This window comes from Vombatus ursinus, unplaced genomic scaffold (genome assembly GCF_900497805.2).
Source record: "Vombatus ursinus unplaced genomic scaffold, bare-nosed wombat genome assembly UNPS02014877.1, whole genome shotgun sequence".
Taxonomy (NCBI): Eukaryota; Metazoa; Chordata; class Mammalia; order Diprotodontia; family Vombatidae; genus Vombatus; species Vombatus ursinus.
The window spans coordinates 1,989,778-2,012,182 of NW_020954655.1; the positions used below are offsets into that span (position 1 = coordinate 1,989,778).

General features: G+C 37.6%; 1 protein-coding gene across 1 annotated transcript in view; it reads left to right on the forward strand.

The window, feature by feature from the left end:
* Positions 1-22,405, forward strand: part of AFF3 (AF4/FMR2 family member 3) — a 666,987-nt gene that overhangs the window by 317,685 nt on the left and 326,897 nt on the right. The window contains exon 4 of the mRNA XM_027842571.1: positions 17,465-17,509. Within this exon, the coding sequence (XP_027698372.1) occupies positions 17,465-17,509 (45 nt within the window). The remainder of the gene's footprint in view (positions 1-17,464; positions 17,510-22,405) is intronic.

Below are 22,405 nucleotides of genomic sequence, written 5' to 3' on the forward strand. Positions count from 1 at the left end.
AGGCAAATGATTTAACACTTTGGTTCCTAAGTTCCTTCATCTCTAAAATGAAGGTAGTGATGTCTGCCTCTGGTTTTATTGGCTAGGTGGTTGAAATGATCAAACAGGGTGATATTTGTGAAAATATGGCAAAAAATGAAGTACCTTTAATGTGCAATGATGTAAATGAAGTAACATTAAAATGCAATTTCTCTCATACCTATTTTAAACAGATTCCTCGGCTAAGATCTATATAATCTAATATCACTAGCAGCAGCAGCAGCAGCACTGATACCACTTTGACCTCGTACAATAATTGTCTTCAAGTATAACTGATTGAATACTGATTGTCTGCCTGATGGTATGGTACCACAAGTGAACACTTTTCTTTAAAAATATTTGTTTCTTAAATTATATTATCTGTTTCTCCTCCAACATAGATGATTTGGGTTTTGGCCTCAGACTTTCATTAATTCAAAAGGAAGGGAAAGATAATCAAATTTTCTTCCCCCAAATGATAGCTAATTTTTTTTTCCAGGAACATTACTCACCATGAATAAAAATACCTAGAAAAAGAGGATGTTATAGACAAATAACAAGTTAAGAGTCAACCTTTTAAATTGCTGCATTACTAGACTTTTTTATATCCTACCTAAAAATTTCCCTCTTTGATTTCTCCTCCATTAGTTTCTTTCCAAATATTTCAATTGTATTTTCTGTTGCCAGCGTATTTGTTTCTCTTCCTGAAAGTCACAGAGTTGGAAGGGAACTTGGAGGCTATCTAGTCCAAAATATACCAATCTATCTCCCATACAGCATCTCTGCCAAATGGTCATTATACTCAAAAATCATTCAGGAAAGGGCAAACCACTGTTTCCTATGGGATCTCATTCCAATTTGGATAGCCCTAATTATTAGGATTCTCTTACCTAGAACCTAAATCTGCCTTTCTGCAACTTCCATTTAGTCCCTAGTTCAGCCCTGTAGAGCCAAGGAGAACAATTCTAATACTTCTGTGTGAAAACCCTTCAGACATTTGGAAACATTTATATCATCCCTAAATCTTCTCTAGACTAAGCTCCTCAAATTCCTTCACTTGACCCTTTTATGGCATGATTTCAAGGTCCTTCACCATCTGGGGCATTCTACTCTTGATGTTCCCCTTATTATTAATGTTCTTCCTAAAATATGATGCCCAGAACAGAACATGTTACTTCAGATTTAGCCTAACCAAGACAATGTTCAATGAGGTTATCACCACCTTCATTCTAAATTCCAGGCTTCTCTTAAGGCAGCCTATGGTTGCATTAGGGTCCCTTTGCCTTTTTCATTATATTATATTGGTGATTCATATTGAACCTGTATTGTACTAAAACCCCTAGATAAATTTTCACATGAACTAGCCAAGCCTCCCCCATTTCATCTTGTGAAGTTAGTTTTCAAACCCAGGTGTAGGACTTTATTAAATTTCATCTTCTTTGATTTGGCCCACCATTCTATCCCATTGAGATTAATCCTCTTGGATCTGACCTTCACTGTGTTAGCTATCTCTTCTAGCTTTCTTCCTTGTAATAATAAGCATGCTCTTATCCAACTCATTGGTTAAAAAAATTAAATAAGACAAGTCCAAGGACAGATCTGGAGAGGTGGAGGCAGTAGGGGTGATTATACTAGGTAGCTCCATTGGCATGCATCCATTAATGATTACTCTTCTGATCTTATTATTTTATTATTCAACCAGTTCTAAATAAACCTGCTCTTTTCATATTATCCATATCTCTTTATCTTGTCCAGAAAGACAGCATGATGGACTTGTAAAATTCTTTTCTGAAGTCTAGGAAAGTTGTGCCTGCAGCATTTGTCTAATCTACTAATATAGCAGCCTTGTTTAAAAAAAAAAGTAAATGAGGTTAATCTGGCATGACCTGTTTTTGATGAAGTAGCTTCAAGAACACCAAGTTTCCAAAGGCTCCCTTGTACACCTACTTCCAGACATATGTCTGTTAGATAAATTAGGGGAGATCCTGTCCCTTTGTTTTCAGAAGCTTGTTGTTCTTGTTTATTGAGTTTCTCATAGTATTTTTATACTCAGATATTTATAATCTTTTCAGCCTTATTACTCAACTTATATTCTTAGCTTCTCAGATAGTACCAATAAGAATATTATGCTAAATACCTAAGTGGCTTTCTTAATATCAGCTGGCATTTATGTTGTCCTCTTTCTGCACAACAATTCTGTGAGGTATTATTATTATCATTTGAGACATGAAGTAAGTGAGGCACAAAAAGATTATGTCACTTCCTCAAGGTCATAAAGCCATTTGCTATTAGATCAGGTCCCTGATGACCCTTTTCCATAGGAAGTCATCAAATAACCATTGGTAGAAATCTTTACCCAAAAGGTATAGGCATTTAACTTCCTTGAATCCAGATTATGTCTTGAATTTCCTTCCCGCCAGGAGCAAAGTTTAAATTTCAGTTTACCAAGCAAAATTGTGAATAGAATTTTCCTTTCACAGCCTTTCCTCTTCTTTTTTTTGTCAACACTACCCTCCTTTTTCCCTACCCCTCACCCCTTTTCCTCACCTTTCATAATCTCTACTCAGCTAGTCTCATCAGCCTCACACTGAGTGGCCAACTTCTACCATGCTAGGATTCCTTCCTTCTGCCTAGCCTCAACATTCCTATGACCAATTCCAGGTCTAAAATTTTAGGTCCTCTGAAGGGAGTGCTTAAATGGAATTAGCATTTTTAGGTGCTATGAGTCCATACACCAATTTATAGTGGCTTTTGTCTCTTAAAACTTATGGATTTGTAGATTACTGTTAACATATACATTTTTCTATCCCTCCTACTCAGAGACGCTCTTACCTTTCCCCTAGCTTTTAATTTCAAAAGCATTGTTGGAGGAACTGCTTTTTCTTTAAATGAATAAAAGTGAAATTTCATTGCCATAGAGTGTGTGTGTGTGTGTGTGTGTGTGTGTGTTTAGAATGCTCACTATTTTCTATGACATTCTATTTGGAATACAAGATATTTTGAGTAGGCATATGCTAAATAGGATGGCATTTCTAAATAGGATGCCTTTGGAGAAGAGCTCTTGTTCAGAAATCCATCATTAATCTGCATTCATAGTCTATCAGTAACCTGGAGAGAAACAACATTTATAAGGAGGACTGGAGAGATTAGCAATGAGAAGTGATTTTTATTACCTTGATGGCGGTCATGATAGCACTAAGAAATATTTTGTTTTCATTAGGATCTAAGGGATATAGTCTCCTATTACACAGATTCAGCAGGACTTTGTAACACCATCCTTTTTTCTAAGGAGGGTACAAGGGAAAATTTTGTATATTTTGGGGGAGCACATCGTAGGAAGGTTACAGCTCTTGTTTCAGTGTGCTAGAATCCGCCTTGTCACTCTTAAAGTAACAGATGCTTTTGGGGGTGGGGCTTGGGTCTGAGCGAGATGATTCTGTGCTTCATCTTTATTCATTAATCACTAGAAGCAAGCTTGCAGCAATAGCCCCTGGGTTTATAGACAGAATAAAAGATTTGGTAGCTAATTAGATGATCAGTCCCTATGCTGATTCCATCAAAATGTTTGTTGTCAAGCAGTGGTTTCTTCATTCCGTAGTAAGCACAGGCCTACTCCCCTAAACAACCCACACCTATACCTTTCCCACTCCCCAGTTTTCACACTTGAAAATTAAAAAGAAGGTGTCTGAGAGGATAACCTATTGCACAGAATAGAGGCCCTGGACCACAATGCCTAAACATAATCTGTGGTTGATTTCTCATCTTGAAGACAATCGTCTTGAAGTGACTTGACCCTTTAAGATGAATATGCTAATTACAAATCAAAACCCAAAGTGCTGTCAAGAGTTTTTCAGATAAAAATCATGATATGGATGGAATGTGCAACAATACTTCCAAAAGTAAACTTATGAGATAGATTTAAGAAATGGATATTATTGTGTCTAGTAATTATTCCAAATATTTAAATGATATTTTGTTGCCAGTTTTCTACATAACTTCCTAATTGATTCAAATATTGATCACATCAATGTTTTTAATTCTTAATTGAGTAAAAATGTAGGAGCCTTAATTTGTATTTCTTGGTCTTAACATTTTGGTCAACATCATAAGGCTGTGAAGACCTTAACTCAGGTCCTCCTAACTCCAAAGCCAGAGCTCTATCCACCGTGCCACTTAGCTGCCCCCAGAATGTCAACAATTAAGATTCTGATTTTGATTGTTATTCTTGGAACTTTGCACACTCTTGTTACACCTTACTGAGAAGTGTTTTCTCTCCAACTGCCTTATAATATCCTTGAAAGCCAAGATGCATTTTGTACCTCTCTCCAAATCTACAGTTGTCAAGTACAGTGTTTTTCACATTGTAGGAACTGTTAATCACTATGAAGGAGCAACTGGGTGGCACAGTGGATAAAGTGCCAGTCTTGGAGTCAGGACGACTCATCCTCCTGAGTTCAAATCTGCCCTCGGACACTTACTAACTGCGTGACCCTAGGCAAGTCACTTAACCCTGTTTACTTCTGTTTCTTCATCTGTAAAATGAACTGGAAAAAGAAACATCAAACCATTCCAGTATCTTTGCCAAGAAAACCCCAAATGGGGTCACAAAGAGTCAGACATGACTGAAAAACAACTGAATAACAATGACAATCACTATGAAATAGCATTCAGTAGAAATGATGAACTTCGTCATCCTTTGAACCTTTTAATAGAAACTAATAGAATCAACAGAATAACTAACAGGTTTTCCTGTTTAGGCAAACAATAAAAAATAGTTTTATGAAAAGGATATATTTCTGGAAGATAAAGTGCTATTTTAGATGCTGCAGTGAGTTTTTGTATGTTATGCAGCATTTCAGTTAGGCCTGAGTATCTTAAGCATTATTATTCTTTACTGACTTAGCCAATGTATTTCAAATACAAAAACAGGTTGATCAGAATGTACGTTTTGTCCAGTTATACAGTGGGAATGACTGTCATTTAGTATGGAGTACAAAATTCTCAGCCTTGCATTTAATGCCCTCCACAATCTGGCTCCCATCTGTCTTAACAATATTATTTCATTGTACTCCTCTTCACATATTCACTATTCCAGTCAAACTGACTTGCTAGACATTCCATCTTTTGCCCCCAGATCTTTGCACAAATGGTCCTCCATATCCGTAATATACCTTCACCTTACAGAATTCCTATTTTTCCTTCAAAACTCGTGTCATCTTCTCAGGGCATTTCCTGATTACCCCCACACCCTAGTTATTAATACTTTCTACCTCTTGAAATTGCTTTGTATATACTTTGTCTTTTTATACTTAAGTACGTGCTATATTTCCTAGTAGAATAGAAAATCCATGAGGGCAGAGACAGATTATTTTGGTTTTTTGTTTGTTTGTGCAGCAAGGTGGCAAGTGGATAGAGTACTAGATCTGGAGTCAGGAAGATTCATCTTTCTGAGTTCAAAACTGGCCTCATATACTTCCTAGCTGAGTGACCCTGGACAAGTCACTTAACCCTGTTTGCTAGTGTTTCCTCATCTGTAAAATTAACTGGAGAAAAAAATGGCAAATGGCACTCCATTAGCTTTGTCAAGAAAACAAGGGGAGTTAAAGTGAAAAAAGGCATGAAGTTTGAAATTAGATTGATAGGTCTTTAGGCTAGTGAAAAAACTGACCTAATTAGAGTGAAGGAAATATGTTGGAGAGTACTGAGAAATAAGTCTGGGTATGTAGGGTGGGGCCAAGCAGAAAAATTTCAGTTCAATGTGGTAGAAATTAAGGAGCCATTGGAAATTTTTTTACTAGGGGAGTGACATGCTGAAAGTGATGTTTAAACTTAAGCAAGTTTACTTAAGTAAGGCTAGCCTGCTAGTGGTCAGCACAATGGATCAGAGGGGAGACAGCCTACATACAGTCAAGTTGGAACCTGGGGATGAGAGCTTGTGATTACACATCTACCCCTTTTGAACAGTCTCCCCCTTTTGAACAGCGTGCTTATCTTGCCAAGGTTGGCAGAAGGAGACAATGGGAAAGGGTGACATGGGGTAGAGGAGTGGGGTTAAGGTGCTTGTGGTCTGAAAAAATACGAATATGATCATTGTTTTGGAGCAATGAACCGAGACACAAAACATTCATGCTAATCCTTCCTCACGGCCTCCAGGACCTGGGGAAACTCAATTTGTTTGTACCTTGTTTCCTTATAAAATGAGGATAATAATGGTTGTTCCTTACCTTCCTCATGGAGGTTTTGAGGTTTAGTGGTGAAAATAATTGAAAAGAAAATGCCTCAAGAGCTCTTTTTAGTGCCTGCAAACAAACAAAAGTCTTGTGCCACTCAGTAACATTATTATTTTATTTTATTATGAAGTTCAGCCTTGAAAATGACTGATCAAGTAAAGAGTTAAGGTTCTGTAGTAAATAAAATGTGTGTCTCTTCAGCTTTGGTAGAATGACATTCCATTTCCCAAGGATTCGCTGGAGTCTGTACTTCTTGAGCCCGGCGTCTTCTAGGGCTCTGTGCTTGGCATGGTAATTAGCACCTTGTGCTTTCTGCGATGTGCTGCTCCTGGCTATTTCTTCAGCTACAGTTACCCAGAGCTCAGATTCTTCTATTTTTTTCTGGCAGAATGTGAGCTGGGGTGTATTTATTTGGCAGGGTTTTGGGAGGGCAGCTCTGCGAGAGAGGGTGGTGATGGGCAGTGCTTCTGAGGAGCACAATGAGCTGGAGTAGCTAGTTTTTAATTGAAGGTTCTTTGGAGTTTCCATGAGGTGAGACTGTTATGACAGATTTCAGAAAGTAATGATAGGCAAATGAGTTGGGTTCATCAAAGTCAATATAAATACCACTCAGTAACTTGGCATGAAATAACAACTACAAAAAGAAAAAAAACACACACACAAAACATAGCAGTGTAAGTAAATTTTACATTCTGCAGATCTTATTCCATACCAAAGAAAGTAAAATTTTGTAGTGGAAAAATATGAGCCCTAACGCTTTTCCCCCTAGATGTACATCATATGTAAGTTTTGAATCATTTTAGAAAACACTGAAATTATGGACCTACAGGCAGCTGATCATGCAAATATAAGGACAGGATTTGACTACAATAGAACAGTAACATGAAGAAGAATCCAGGAAGATGGATAATCTTTCCAGTCCCATCCTAAATCCATGCTATGCAGAGCTTGGATTTAGGAAAAGATGAATTCTATCTCCTCCTAACTTCTGAAGGTCTACATCCATCTCTCTACTCTTTAGGGGTTTTTCCTCTCTCCCCTACCTTCTACCTCCAAGGCAATGGGAGCTTATTCAAGATCTGAAGACCATTCTGCTGTACCCTAGCTGTGCACATGTAATTTCAGACCAGGACTTCCTGAGCCTGCCTTTCAGAACACTCTGAACCTGGCTGAGTCCTGGAATCTTTTCAGAATAGGAGAGGAAAGGGAGGAGGGGATGACAGGCAAGATCCTGAAAGGACATGGCTTGGTCTCCATCCAGATCCTACAAATGTTTTCCTTTCTGGAAAAGCACCGTGGACCTCACCCCAAAACGAAATCTTTCCCCAACCCCCAAATATCAGAAGCAGTGCAGGGCACATTGCTACTGTAGCCTCACTCCCTTGCTGAATTGGAACAATGGAAAACAAATGGGTGTGGGTAGGAGGAAATCACAAAGGGAACTTGCCATTTATATAAATCACATCAAGTGTAATTAAACTGTGACATTCAAGAAGGAACTTGGCTTTATGGAGTCAAACCCCAAAGTTTAATTTAAAGAAGCTTTTTAGTGCATCACTGTCTCCTAGGCAAATCCACAATGAGAATTTGTTCACATTTTCTTTGATTAAATCAACGAGTTATTTTAGAAAACAGTCCATCTTTTTTTTTCAGTGGGTAATTTCTGATTAGCTTAAGCAGCTTGTCACTCAGTGGGTAAATTGGGAATAGGAGCAGGTTAAGGACAGGAGAATAGTATAGGAGGTTGGACCACTCATTGTCAAAGAATCATAGGATTTAAAGCTCCTCGAGAGATAACTTAACTCAAGTCCATCATTTTGTAGATAAGGGAACTGAGGGTTCTAAAAAGATTAAGTGACTTGCCTAAGGTCACACAGTAAGTAGCAAAGCTAGGATCCAAACACAGGCCATTTGACACCAAATCCATTACCCCTTAATGACTCTATGCTTTGAGGGATGGATGCTGCCCTCATGTAGTTGCTTGAAAAGTTTATTTACTGGAATTTAGATCCTCAAACCAGAATAAATTATCACACTGTACTGTTAAGCTTGTGAAGTATGTGAATTATGAAGTGCCAGTTTAATGATATAACCTGGACCAAGCTTAATAAAAATTCTCTCCTGAGAATTTTTACCAGAACCCCAACAGTACCAGAACCCTGGCTTCCTGGTGCTGTTGGGGTATTATTGTTGTTCAGTCATTTTTTCAGTCATGTTTGACTCTTCATGACTGGGGTTTTCTTGTGAAAGATACTGGAGTGGTTTGCCATTTCCTTCTCCAGCTCATTTTACAGATGACTGAGGCAAATAAGGTTAAGTGACTTGCCCAGGTTCTCATAGCTAGTAAGTGTCTGAGATAGGATTTGAACTCAAGAAGATGAATCTTCCTGACTCTAGGCCTGGCACTCTATCCACTGCACCTAGCACTGTTGGGGTAACTTTCCATCAAAAAGCATACTTCTGAGCTTCTCTTAAGGCATCTCCTTTTACCAGATCAATCCAAATGACAAATACTTAAAATCAAAAGGCATTTACTGAAATAATATCAAGGTAATAACAAAGAATTGAATGAAGTATTCAACAGTCCCAAATGATGGCTTAGTCTTCTACATCTCTTGGGAGAGCTCACTTTGGTTCCCAACTGACTCCTCAATCTTTTAAACAACAGGAGCCCTCTCCATTCTTAGAACACTGCTAGAGAAACTCACCACGAAAGACTTGCAAGTGTTGATTTAATAGGCTGGTAACTAAAGAGCCCAGTAGAGATTGCTGTTTACTTCTGTTGGTTCAACAGTTATATGCTAGGGTGTGTTAAGGTCTCTTGTTGCTACTGTCTCTGCTGCCTGAGTTAGGACAAGCACAGTCTGTACACAGCTGCCATATTTCCTCATCTCTCTTGTCTGTGTGCCAACTCTGAACTACTGTCTCTATTATAAGACTCCCCAGTCATTTAGGGATTCTGCAAGGATTCCTAACTGAAGTCCATTAATAGTCTTATGGAAAATGTAGTTCAGTGAATTTCCTTCAGGCTTTTTGCTAGCCCTAAGCCTTATGGGAATATATCATCTGTCTACAATCCCCTTCTACAGTGGTGTTACTGAAGGTTGGCCTATAAAGTAGCAGAGGGTCCTAATGTGGCTTTGTATTATGTTATTTTTCAAATATTATATTTGTATTATATTTCCACAGAAATACCTAGTTAACTTTGCTTGGGTCTATGAGGCATTTGAAGATTTCAGAGGATTCCTGGCCTGAGAGATGGGAACTTAATTTGGTGCCAGGCACTAAAACTAAAGCAAAATTTGGAGAGACAAACAAAAGCAGGGGTGTGTATAAGGAACTTTGAGTTTGAATTAAACTATTTATAACTTTTGATCTTGACATGCTTTCTCAGGGCCAGGCAGTTCCATTGTGTCTATGAATTGTTAGCACCATTGGTAGCACCTTGCCTTCTATGATGAATAAACTTTAATGAGGAAACTAGAATGGGGTGATTTCTACAGAGCTAATGTTCTTTTTTCTGTCATAACTTACTAAGTGGCCTATAATGTGATAGACTTTACTTTAAAGTTTCTAGACTCTACTCAGAAAAAGTAATGGCAGGGAAATGCCTCAGGTACATAAACGGATATGTTTATATGTTTATAAAACAAATGTTGGCTAGGCATGTGAATATATTTTGATAGTATACACTTGGATCTTAATCCTAAATATTATGTAAGTGGTTTCTTTGTTGGTACTATATCTCAACCCAGGTTTCCACTAATAAAAAATTACTATAAGGGAACTTGGAGATCATTTAGTCCAGTTCTTTCATTTTACAGATGAAGAAACTGAAGGCTAGAAATGTGAAGTGGCTTGCCTTAGGGAACACAGATTTTAAGTAGCAGAGCCAGTATCCTAACTCAGACCATCTGACAGCAGATCCTATGTTCTGTTCTACCCCAGATTTTTACTGCGACATGCTATTAAAAATGTTTTTTGGGAAAAGATAATTTTAAAAACTTGGGCTTACATCAGATTCATATTCATGAAAGCTGATAAAATAATGTCATTTTAGAACAAAGGGCAAATTACAGAACCAATTGGACTTTTATTATGCTGCTATTTGTGAATGGGTCTCTGTGTCATCTTCCCACATAAATGATAAAATAATCACAGAATTCAGGAATTGTAAATGACCTTAGGAGTCATCTAGCCTAGCCTACTAGAATAAGTATACATCTGTTAGGACTGAATGTTTAAATTTCTATATTCAGAAATTATTGTGTATGGTAATGAAGTAAGGAGAGGAGGAAGTGAAGCTTTATTTCAATACTTCAGAGATTCATTGTGAGGATGCCTTCCATTAATGCAGATAACAATCCCTTGGTGCTTTAATAGGTAGAGGATAGGGACTTGAATTTATGATTTCAATGGTATAGGAAACTCCCCGATAAAGAAACTCCCTCAACTAATACAGGTCAGCACCTTTGCTATGATTTATAGAGAATTGCCTAGGGCACTAAAGAATTAATTGACCTGTCCAGAATCATAGAAATAGTGTCTGGCAGAGGTGGGGCTTGAACCTAGGACTTCCTGACTCATAGACCACTTCTCTACCCTCTACATGCATTGCTATGACATAAAAAGTCTTCACTCAGTGACCAACCTGATGATCACTTATCCAGGAATGTTCTCTGTTAAGAAATATACAGTTCTTTTGGGGTTTTTTTTCAGTGGTACAGTCTGTAAGAACCTTCAGATACCCCTCCATTTCATCTTGAGACATCAAGTCAAATGTTAGTAGGACATTAGTGTGCCTCCTTCAGATATTAAGATTTTAAATTAGGTTAGAAAGGAAGTAAAAATGATGAGGAAAACTCAAGTCAATGTTATCTGTTCCCCTTCCCCAGCACTTGTCCAGCCTTCTCCCATTTCTGTGTCTATTCATTCCATTCTTTTATGCCTAGAATAGATTCCTTCCTCATCTTTATCTGCTGAAGTCCCTCTTTTCTTTCAATGGGTTCTTCACCCAGCATCGGATACCCTCCTCTGGTCAGGTCCCAGCAGAAGTAGCATCTATAGTACTCCCACTGAACAGAGGAGGGGAGGGGCAGCACAGTTCTACAGCAACCTTCTGTTTGGCAGGCAGTTAGGCCTCAACATTAGCAGCTCAATAACATTTAGTCCTGCAATTATTATCTGTACCAGAACAGAAGAAACTGTCTTGATACTGCATAAAGAGTAGCAGTTGACTCTGGCAGAGAAGACAGCAACCAGAGTTGCAAACCCTCAGAGACAATGAGCACAGATATGAGCCCAGTGGTACTGACATGGGGCAGCAAGCACAGACATGGACTACCTTGGTAGCAGATTGAGGAGGCAGCAGACACAGATGTGGATCACATTGGCAGTAGAGATTGAGAGGAGGGAGCCAGTAGAGAAATGAGCTACTGGGTAGCTCCAGATAGGCCCCAATAGCAGTGGCAGAAGAGTGTGCACTGGCATGTACAGTAGCAAAAGGCAAGTCCACTGTAGCCCATTGTTTACTATAATACAAAAGTGATTGTCTCCTCAACGCTGCTGCTGATATAACACTCAAGAATAATTGTACAACTCTTCCCCAAGAAGAGTTCTTTGTTGGAGTTACATTCAAGTCATACTTACTACCTGTGGGTGGCCCCTAAAGCTCTTTTCTGGGCCCTCTTCTCCCCTTATACTATTTTGCTTGGTGATCACATCAGCTCCTATGTATTGAATTATCATCTCTATATAAATGATTCTCAGATGTATTTATCCAACCCTAACTTCTCTCCTGACCCATATACCTTCTGACCATGTCATCGTTTATTCAATAAACTCGATGGTTCTCTGTTACCTCCAGGATCAAATATAAAATTCTCTGTTTGGCTTTTAAAGTCTTTCAAAACCTGGTCCCTTTCAACCTTTCCAGTCTTTTTATACTTTACTTGTCTCTGCTTATTCTACTAACCTTGCTGTTCCTTAAAAAAAAAAAAAACTATTTCCTTACTCTTTGTATTTTCAATGGTGTCCCCACTCCCACATCTGGAATTCTCTCTCTCCTGATCTCCTGGCTTCTTGTAAGCCTCAAATCAATTTTCACCTTCTGTAAGAAGTCTTCCTTAGTATGCTAGTTCCTTTCCTCTGAATTTGTTTCCAATTTATCCAGTATTTGTTGTACATAGTTTGCATGTTGAGTCCCCTAGTAGATTCTAAGGTCCTTGAGGATGGGCTATTTTTGCCTTTTTTTATATCCCCAATGCTTAGCACAGTGCCTGGCATATAGTAGGTGCTTAATAAATGCTTATTGACATGATTTAAAGGCCCAACTCAGCCACTTCTTACTCCATTCCTTTCCCCACAATCCCAACTAAAACTGATCTCTTAAATTCCAAACAGCACATTGCTTGGATTTATGATTGTTTTTGTATCATAGTTATCTGTATGCATGTCATTCCCTACCCCCCACCCTTAGATTGTAAGCTTTTTGAAGTCAAAGTCTGTCTCATTTTTTATTTTTTGTTCTTGTTACCTTACACATAGTAGGCACTTAGTAAGAGTATGCTGAATTGAAATGAATTAAAAGTCATATTCTGGGATGCTCTGGACCACATAAATAGAGGACTGAGGTTTGCACATACCCTTAATAGTGTGGCTAGTAGTCCAGAACTTCACTGAAACTCAAAAATTATGCTCTCACAGTACTACTGCTAAGCACTGGACGTCGAACAAACATCCATCCATTAGCACTTCAAGAGCTATAAATAAGTGTTTCCAAGTGTTGCATGCAGAACACAAACCAGCACATGAGGTAACCAGCACAGTTTCCCCCTTGAAATCACTTCAGCACATAACAAAAGGAATTAAGGCTGAAGTACTTCTCTCCTTTTTAAATTCTTGTGGTTTCCATAGAAAGGACATCACCAGGGTAGTGTAATTTCTGAGAACTGTGTTTTCCAAGGAAGAATAGCACTGCTCCACAACTGAAATCAATTATGCTTTCCTTCTGAATTTTAATGCTCAGCAAGTTACAAAAAGTTGTAGGAAACATTTCACCTCTATGTTGGTCAACTTACCTGTAAAAAAAAAAAGTGTAGAATTCATTTCAATTCAGCAAATATTCACTAACACCTAGTATGCATAAGGCACTGAAGTACATACTGAGGAGAGAAAAGTGAATAATTGATACAGTCTCCAAGGAGTTTACAATCTACTTAGAAAGATATAATGTGAATACATACATGTAGGCATGATAGGAGGGAGAATGTGATAAGTGTAAAGAAAAAATTCAAGTAAAATTCTTTGAGTAATTGAAGGAGGGAAAGCTATCACTTTCAGCTAGGATGAGCTTCATGGAGGAGGAGGCACTCAACTGAGTTGGCCTTCAAGAAAATAAAGGACCTCAACAGAAAATGAAGGGAATACATTCCATGGATAGGAGATAACATGAACAAAAACATGGAAATGGGAGAAGACAAGACAGGAATGAGGGACAGAAGAAAGTTCTATTTTGACTACATTATAACCTGCATGAAGAGGAGTAATAAAAGATATGGTTGAAAGGATAGATTGAAAGACAGATTGTGGTGAGTCTTTAAAATTTATTAATTTTTTGTTTTTATATTACTTTCACTTTCAAATATTCCTCCATCCATCCCAACCCAGTGAGCCATCTCTTATAACAAAAAAAAACAAAATGGGGGGGGGAAGCAGTTCAGCAAAACTAACCAATTCTGGGGCAGCTAGGTGGCGCAGTGGATAGAGCACCAGCCCTGGATTCAGGAGGACCTGAGTTCAAATCCAGCCTCAGACACATAACACTTACTAGCTGTGTGACCCTCAGCAAGTCACTTAACCCCATTGCCTAGCCCAAAAAAAATTAACCAATTCTGATAATATATGCAATGTTTCATACTCAGTCTCACACTGCTACAAAGAAGAGGAGATGTATTCCTCATGAACAAGGTTGGTCATTATAATTACACAATGTTCAGTTTCAGTTTTTGTTCTTTACAATAGTATTGTTGTAATCATTATATATGTTGTTTTCCTGCCTCTGCTTACTTCACTTTGTATCAGTTTATGCAAATCTCTCCATGTTTTTCTGTAGTCTTCATAATTTCTCAATAGTATGATAATATTATACTGTGTTCATTTATTGCAACAAGAGTGGGAAGGAAGAAGATGGATTGAGAGATGTGGTGGAATTAGAATTCCCAGATATTGAAAATGATTGGATGTGGCAAGTATGGAAGAGGGACTGACTCCTAATTTAGGAGCCCAAGTGACTGGAAGGAAGATGATGTCATAAATAGAAACACAGACTTTATGGGAAGAGATGGATTTTGGAGAAAAGATGAGGAATTCACTTTTGGACATAAGTGGAGATATCCAAAAAGAGCTGGGAGACATTAGGGAGATAATGAAAGATAAAGATTTGAGAGTCATTCCTACAGAGGTGATAGGTGAAGCCAAAAGAACGAATGGGATTTTCAAAGGAAGGAAAATAGAAAAGAGAAGGAAACAAGGGTAGATCCTTTAGTTATATTCATTTTCAAAGGGTAAAAGAAAATTAAGAAACCAGTGATTGATGAGAGAGATAGGTGAAAAAGCATAGGAAAGTAGTATCATGGAAGCAAAAGGAGAAAGGGTTTTTAAGATGGAGAGAAGGGTTAACAAACTTTGAGAATTATTCTGAGTAGTGAACTTTCACGTAAGCTTTTGGGGCTTTACTGTGACTATGAGTATTGTATGTACTTTGAGGTGAAGTTGGATATGTAAAAATGAGAGCTGACCATTATATAATGTTTTAAGCTTCAAGATGTTTTTCTACATATCACACAGTCAGTCAACAAGCAAGAAAATTGAGAGGTGCATGGTGAGTATGAGCAGGCTATATAACACAAAGGAGTCACAATCTAAATCACTGGAGAGAACTTCCATAATGAAAAAATTATAGGTCCATTTGAGTATCTGAGTATCTCATTTGATTCTCACAGCATCATGACTTGTATGGGAAGTCATTTAAGTTTTATTATCCCCAATTTATAAATGAAGAAACTCAGACCAAGATAAAGGTATGATTGTGATTACATTAAGTTGAAAAACTTTTACATGAACAAAGTCAATACAACTACAAGAATGGAAAAAGTAGACTGATTTTTATAAGTCATTATATCAAATATCTCTGAGAAGTCTTATATCCAAGATATGAAGGGAACTAATGCAAATATGAAAGATCTACTCCATCGTAACATTCTGTAGATGAAGAAAGTGATGTAAATTGATTTGTCAAAAGTCACACAGGTAGTAGAGCCAGAATTATAACCCAGGTGTTTTATAGTTCACCAAGGAACATTCTTTCCTCAGTACCATGCTGCCTCCCTATGGGAATGCATATCTAAACAACCCTGAACTTTCACCTCACACCTAACAAATTGGCAAAAACGACAAAAGAGGAAAATAGTCAATGTTAGAAGGACTTCAAAAAGACAGTCACATTAATACACTGTTGGTGGAACTGTAAGTTGGCCCAACCATTCAGGAAAGTAATTTGGGAAAGAAAGATGACTAAATCTACCCTTCAATACAGAGATCCCACTGCAAGACATATACCCTAAAGAGATTAATAACAGAAAGAAAGATCCCATATAACCCCAAAATTTCATAGTAACACTTTTTGTAATAGCAGAGATTTGGAAATAGTAGTTACCTATTGATTGGGGAATAGCTAAACAATGGGGTATTGCTTTTAAAAATGAATATGAATGAAAATTTCAGAGAAGCATGGGAAGAAATATGAACTGATTGACATAGAAAGAAGTAAACAAAACCAGGAAAATAGTATGTCTATGACAACAATAATGTAACTAGAAAGAACAACTACACTGAACATTGTATAAAATAGTGACCAAGCTTGGTTCCAAAGAAGAGATGAGAAAATGCACTTCCCTCCCTCCTATCCAGAGGTAGAGGACTGTGGATGTGGAACATTGACTATGCCCATTAGACTTGGTTAATGTATCGGTTAGTTTCAATCTCTATTCTTTTCTCTTTCTTTTATGATGCTTATTAAAAGGAATGTCTCACAGTATAGGGGAGCTATGAGGAAACCTATCTGGAAATAAAGGTGATGTAAAAACAAAGATACTTTTGATTAAAAAAAAAATCTTAAGATTCAGAAAGATTAAGTGAGCTGCAAAAGATAAAACAACTGGTAAGTGAGGAATTAAACCCAGGTCAACTAACATCTAAGTCCCATGCATATCCCAATACAATATAGTATTTAGCTCTCTAGAAAGTTGATTTAAAATGCCATTTTAAAAGAAAATACATCTTAGAGAATCAATTAGGCTTATATTGTACTGATTTAATACTGTTGAAGTTGCAGTTGAGGAGGTGTGATGTGATAGAAATAACACTGGATTGCACTCAAAAGACATGAGTTTGAGCCTGAGCTCTGCAGTTTACAAACTGGGGGACCTTGATCAGGTCATTTTCCTCATATGTAAAACAGAGATGCTAATACTTCTTATGCCTACCTCATAGGGCTATTTTTAGGCAAATTTCTTTGTAAACTAAAAGGTACAAGGTTAATTCCATTTACTACCCATATCTTACCTCAGTGTGTCTCAGTTTCATCTCCTGTAAAATTAGGGGGTTAGTTGTAAGAGCTTATGGTTTTGTTATTTATATTTTATTGTTTTCACATGTGGCAGCTGTAGTCTGCAGATGTTGCCCAGAGACAATGAGTGCTTACTCCTTGAAAACTGAGTTAGAACCTAAGCCATACCTAAAAAGCTACACGGTCAGAAAGTGCATGCTAGGGCATGAAGAGAATTAGGAGACCAGTGCTAAGCCAATTCTAAGTGGCTTTTGGCCTATTCAGCTGTGACAATAAAAACAAAGGCTATAATAAGAGCCAAAAGAGCCTGACAACCAGAAGAGTAATTAGGTAGAGGCTCAAGGCAGAAGGTGCGGCAATGGAAGGGACTCCAAAGGTATAATACAAATTCCCCAATTTCCTAAGTTTCAGAGATCATGCGAGGGAGAGATTTGTATACCCCTAATATTATAATTCTGTAAGTTGAAAATTCATTTCATTTCTGTTCATCTGGGGCCTGTCTTTAATATTCACTCTGTCTCTGTCTGACTGCCCTTCTTAAGAACATTTGGTGTGTCTGGCTTACAGTTATATTTTCCTTTGCTTTCAGGACAGTGGATCAGGCGATAACAGCTGTGTTGAAGAAATATTACGGGTAGGAACTTTTTAAAATCCCATATATCACATTGTTGGGCATATAATCTAAATGGGAACTAAGTAGGAACTACCAGACCCATGATGTCTTCCATAGTCCCTATCCTTAACCCCTTAATTTAAAAAATATATTTTTACTATTATCTATAGCAATCATTTTAGTTATCTAGATAACGTTTTCTGTTATAAAACTTCTGGAAGGAAACCAGTTGAGCTTCAGGATGCCATGGTCTCTTGGCAAAAACAAGGATGACCTTTACTAAATTGATCAGCAAGAAGATAGGATAGAACTATAAATGAAAATATATACTGTTGTTCACATTTGGATGCTTCCATTTTTCACATCAATATTTAAAATCATCCTTTAATGGCCTGTACCTTTGAAGTGAGGCAGGAGTTGGCTTGCTATTTTTTCTCCTAAACTTAATTAGAATTGGTATCACTCCAGTGAAAAGGTAGTGTTCAGTGTCTGATAAATTATTTTCATATTGTTTTGCATATCATTATTATCCTCATTACTATTTGTATTTCAGAACTCTTTATCACAGTCACCTTTATTTTATGTTCACTGTGTGAAACAGTTTCATACTCAGATTGGTCTAGGTTAGGATATGTTTCCATATTGAGTGTTTCCTTAAGTAGACAAACTTACAATCAGAGTGTCATCTACTACCCATATTCTTCACTCATATTTTCTTTTTCAGAGTAGTAACCTAATAATTTGCATTTCTCAGAAAGCTTATATTTTACTGGGCAAAACACCAAGACAAATTAGACCAGATGGTATGGCAAATCCCAGCAGGAGAAAAAAAAACAACTTCATTTTAATATGTTTCTATCTTTTGGACATTGTACACACTTTTTCTAGAATTGTTATTGAATCATAGTAATATAGTTATTTGGTTTAGAATTCTACATTAGTAATCATGCTATTCCCAAAGGCAGGTTTCTTTCTTGCAGATATTGTCAAATAATCATATGTCTTTCAAAGAGGCCAAATACTTTATTTAAGATTGATCTGTTGAGTGTCTTGTGATTTTTCTTCCTGGCAGTTTAACTTAGAAAACATTTGTCAGAAGCAGGCAGGTCCTCCCCTCCCTGCCTTTTCTGGTATTGAAATGTGTGTTAAATTATTCCATCTTTTCCATTCAAATGTTTGTTTCAGATTAAATTCAACCAACTAATTCATCAATAAATATTTATTGAGTACCCATTAGGTGCCCTAAGGCAGCATCCTAACTTGAGTTTCTCTCTCTCATTCTGTCTGTCTCTGTCTCTGTCTCTCTCTCTCTCTCTCCTTTCAGTGTATGTACATTTTTGGGGACCAGAATATTCATAGATATTGTTAACAGGGCAAATAGCCTTCCTTTGGTGCATCATGGTGTTTGTGCATGATACATAAAATGCCATGAGAGATTAATTCTTACCTTACCTTGGAATCAAAAAAAAATTAAGTAGACTTCCTTCTTGTTCTCCCCCCACTTCTTTTTTTCCTGTAAAACCTGATGGTGTGGTGGGAAATGGTCATTTCATCTTTTTTCTTCCATGTTTCAAAAAGTGTTCACAGTTTTACTAAGGAATTCAGTAATACATACACCCAAAGCACCTTATTTACTTAAAACAAAGCAAATACAACACAGGATTTTAAAGTCATACTGTTCCAAAACATTGCATTTTCATGCTCCTCAGTCACTGTCCACAGTACTGAACTTCAACTTTCCCAGTCTCACATATAGTGCCATACCTGGGTACCACCATAGCTATGCCGGTGCTTCCAACATTGCCATAGGGTCTGTGGGAAGGATTGAGTATAGAAAAGAAGAAAGTCTTGGATAGAATGAAAGAACAGATTTGCAAGAGCCTCCTAAATTAAAATTTTGTCAAGTGATAATGTGATTGTGTAATAATAACACAGTTATTATACATATATACACATTATAAATATATACTATATACATTATACATATATACATTGTATATAAATAGATATAGATGTCTATCTATATCTATAAAACACTGGTTGGCACAGTTTTTTTTTCTACAACACTTCAGATGGCAATATGCTATAGAAGACCAGGAGCAGCCAGAAGCCAGGGTAGTAATGATAGTAAGCTAGACTTTCTTGTACCTTCTCCTCCTTTCTTGGTGATGGTATGGGTGATGTGTCTGGACAGAGAAAGTGCCACCATCTAGATGAAAGTGACAACTGACCCAAGAAATTGCATGTTATGTAACTGTGACACTCTCACCTAAGCTTGTGTTCTGAAGTATTAAGATTATCAAATAAATTCAACCTGATATAATCTACTCAATTCAACAAACCTTTATTAAGGGCATATGCAAGGCACCATACTAGCCAGTAGACAAAGTACAAAGACAAAAATACTATACTCCTATCCTTCAAGGGCTTACTTTCTGTTGGACATTCTAGAAAGTGTTTTCTTTGCCAGATTTCCTTTTAATGAGATTGAGAATTTTACTTAGCTTTAATTTGGTACTTTCCTTCCTTCCTTCCTTCCTTCCCTCCTTCCTTCCTTTCTTCTAACTATTTCATGCAGACTGGCAATGCAGTTGTCATTCACAGCCTGATCCCAATACTCATCAGCGGAGAAGCTTTAATCTACTTCATTTTTCTGACCTGCACCAGTTTACCTTAGGGCATGTGGGTGGCATTCTGTTCCCATGGGCTGACCATAATAGTGCCAGTCTTAGTGTGGACACATTATCAACTTTAGTCCTTCTGTAGCTCAGAACACCTGACTTTAAGCAGTCCACCAGCCACAGCCTCCCTAGTAGCAGGGACTACAGGTATATGTGACCACACCCAGCTAGTGCCTTGTTTTTCCTGTTATTTATTCTGTATATGTGACCAGTGCTATGAAACTTATAGTGAATATCACGCTGTATATTCTTGCATTTCTGTCACTGAGACTATTACTCTATAAGTTATGGGGTTATTTTTATGGGGTTAGGACTAGATCATACAGATACTCTTTAAAAAGAAAAAGATTTCAGTTCATAGTTTCCACTCATTTTTTTTTCTGGACCCACTATGTAACTATAAATCAATCAAAGGAGACTGCATTTTGTCAATGAGTCACTGCTCATTAATAGAATAATTGTGGTAATTGTGATGTTTGGGCTTATGCTTCCTCTTTCATGATATCTAAGAGCCAGATGGGTACCTCTGGGCACATGAACATGAGTATTTGATAACTGAAGTTATCGACCCTTTGCTTGACTTCCCCTTTCTTCCTTCTCTCTCCTTTTTGCTGACGTGATTGCCTTAGAGTCATTTGGATCTAACAGTATGTTCTAAAGCATAATGATTTTATATTCCTACTCTGTGTATTTTAATCATGGGACCTAATAAATCTGTGTGTTATTGCAAAATTCACTTAACCAAGGGAGAAATTATATCTGAGTTCTGAGAAGATGGGAGATCAGGTCTTGAAGCCCTTATGGCTGACATATGTTTGCAACAGACAGCCTTCCAAGTTCTACAATATTTCATCCTTAAAGGTTCCAGTGCTGTAATACTTAGGTGCTTTCTGTTGCATTATCCATTAACGTAGAATGGCATTAACATTTGTTCAGCAAATAAAATCTGTTTAGAGTTTAATGGGTTTCTGCAGCACTAGAATCCAGGATGCATAAGTTTCAGCCAAGACAGTTTTAGATGGCAATTACGAAGTCAGACGGAGGGGCACAATCCATACAGTATACAATCATGATAAAGACGAAGATATGAGCATAACTAAAGGGCTCTGGATAATAGAGATTCTGGATAGTATTTCAATGACAACATGGAAAGAGATACTGGTGGTGATGGGTAAATCCCTTTCACTTCTTCTGACCATCTAGGTGGCACTGAAACATTTTAATGGATTACCTTCTTCTTAACCTGATAAAAAGTAATTTCCTTGAGAGCAAGGATTTTCCATTTTTCTCTTTGTATTCCCAGAGCCCATTATAGTGTCTGGGCCATAGTAGACTCTTAATAAATACCTACTGATTCACTGTTTAGCCATCCCTCTTGCCAAATACTGTTGATTCTCTCACCCTACTACCTTTCAGGGTTGTCCCCTCCTCTCCATTCATACTGCCAATACCTTAATTCAGCCTATTTCACCATTTCATCTGGACTAATTTACACTAGATTTGTAAGTAATCTCTCTGTCTCCACTTTTCCCCTTCTCCAAACTATCCTACGCAAACACTATGCTGATCAATTTTCCAGGAACAGATCTGGCCATGATATTCCCTGCTGACAAACCTTTGCTCACTCTCTATTTTCTATATCCTCTTTTAGATTCTAGTCCTTCATTTCCTACTACTTGCTAGGGACCTCCATCTTGATGTTTTGTTACCATCCCAAACTCAACCTATCTAAAGTTAAACCTTCTCCACAAAGCCAGATCCTTCTCTTGACCTTTCTGATTCTCTCAACGTTCTCTTTCCTTTGCTCAATCATACAACCTCACATCTTTCTGAGTTCAGATCTGGTCTCAGACATTTACTAGCTGTGTGACCCTGGGCAAGTCATTTAACCCTGTGTCCTCAGTTTCATTGTCTGTATAATGAACTGGATAAGGAAATGGCAAACCACTCCAGTATCTCTGCCAAGTAAACCCCAAATGGGGTCACAAAGAGTCAGACAAAACTGAAAACAACCGAACACCACCACCACCACCACGACCCTCACAGTCTTCTAATGATCTTTGACTATTTCCCCATTGATCCCCATATCCTATGTGTTTCTTCTTTTACAATGTTTCTCACAGTCATCATTTCCCCTGCCACCACCAATCCAAGCCCTGATCCCTATTTCAAGACTCTCTTAACTGGCCTTCCTGCACCACATCTCTTTTCTTTCTATTCAGTCCTGCATACCATG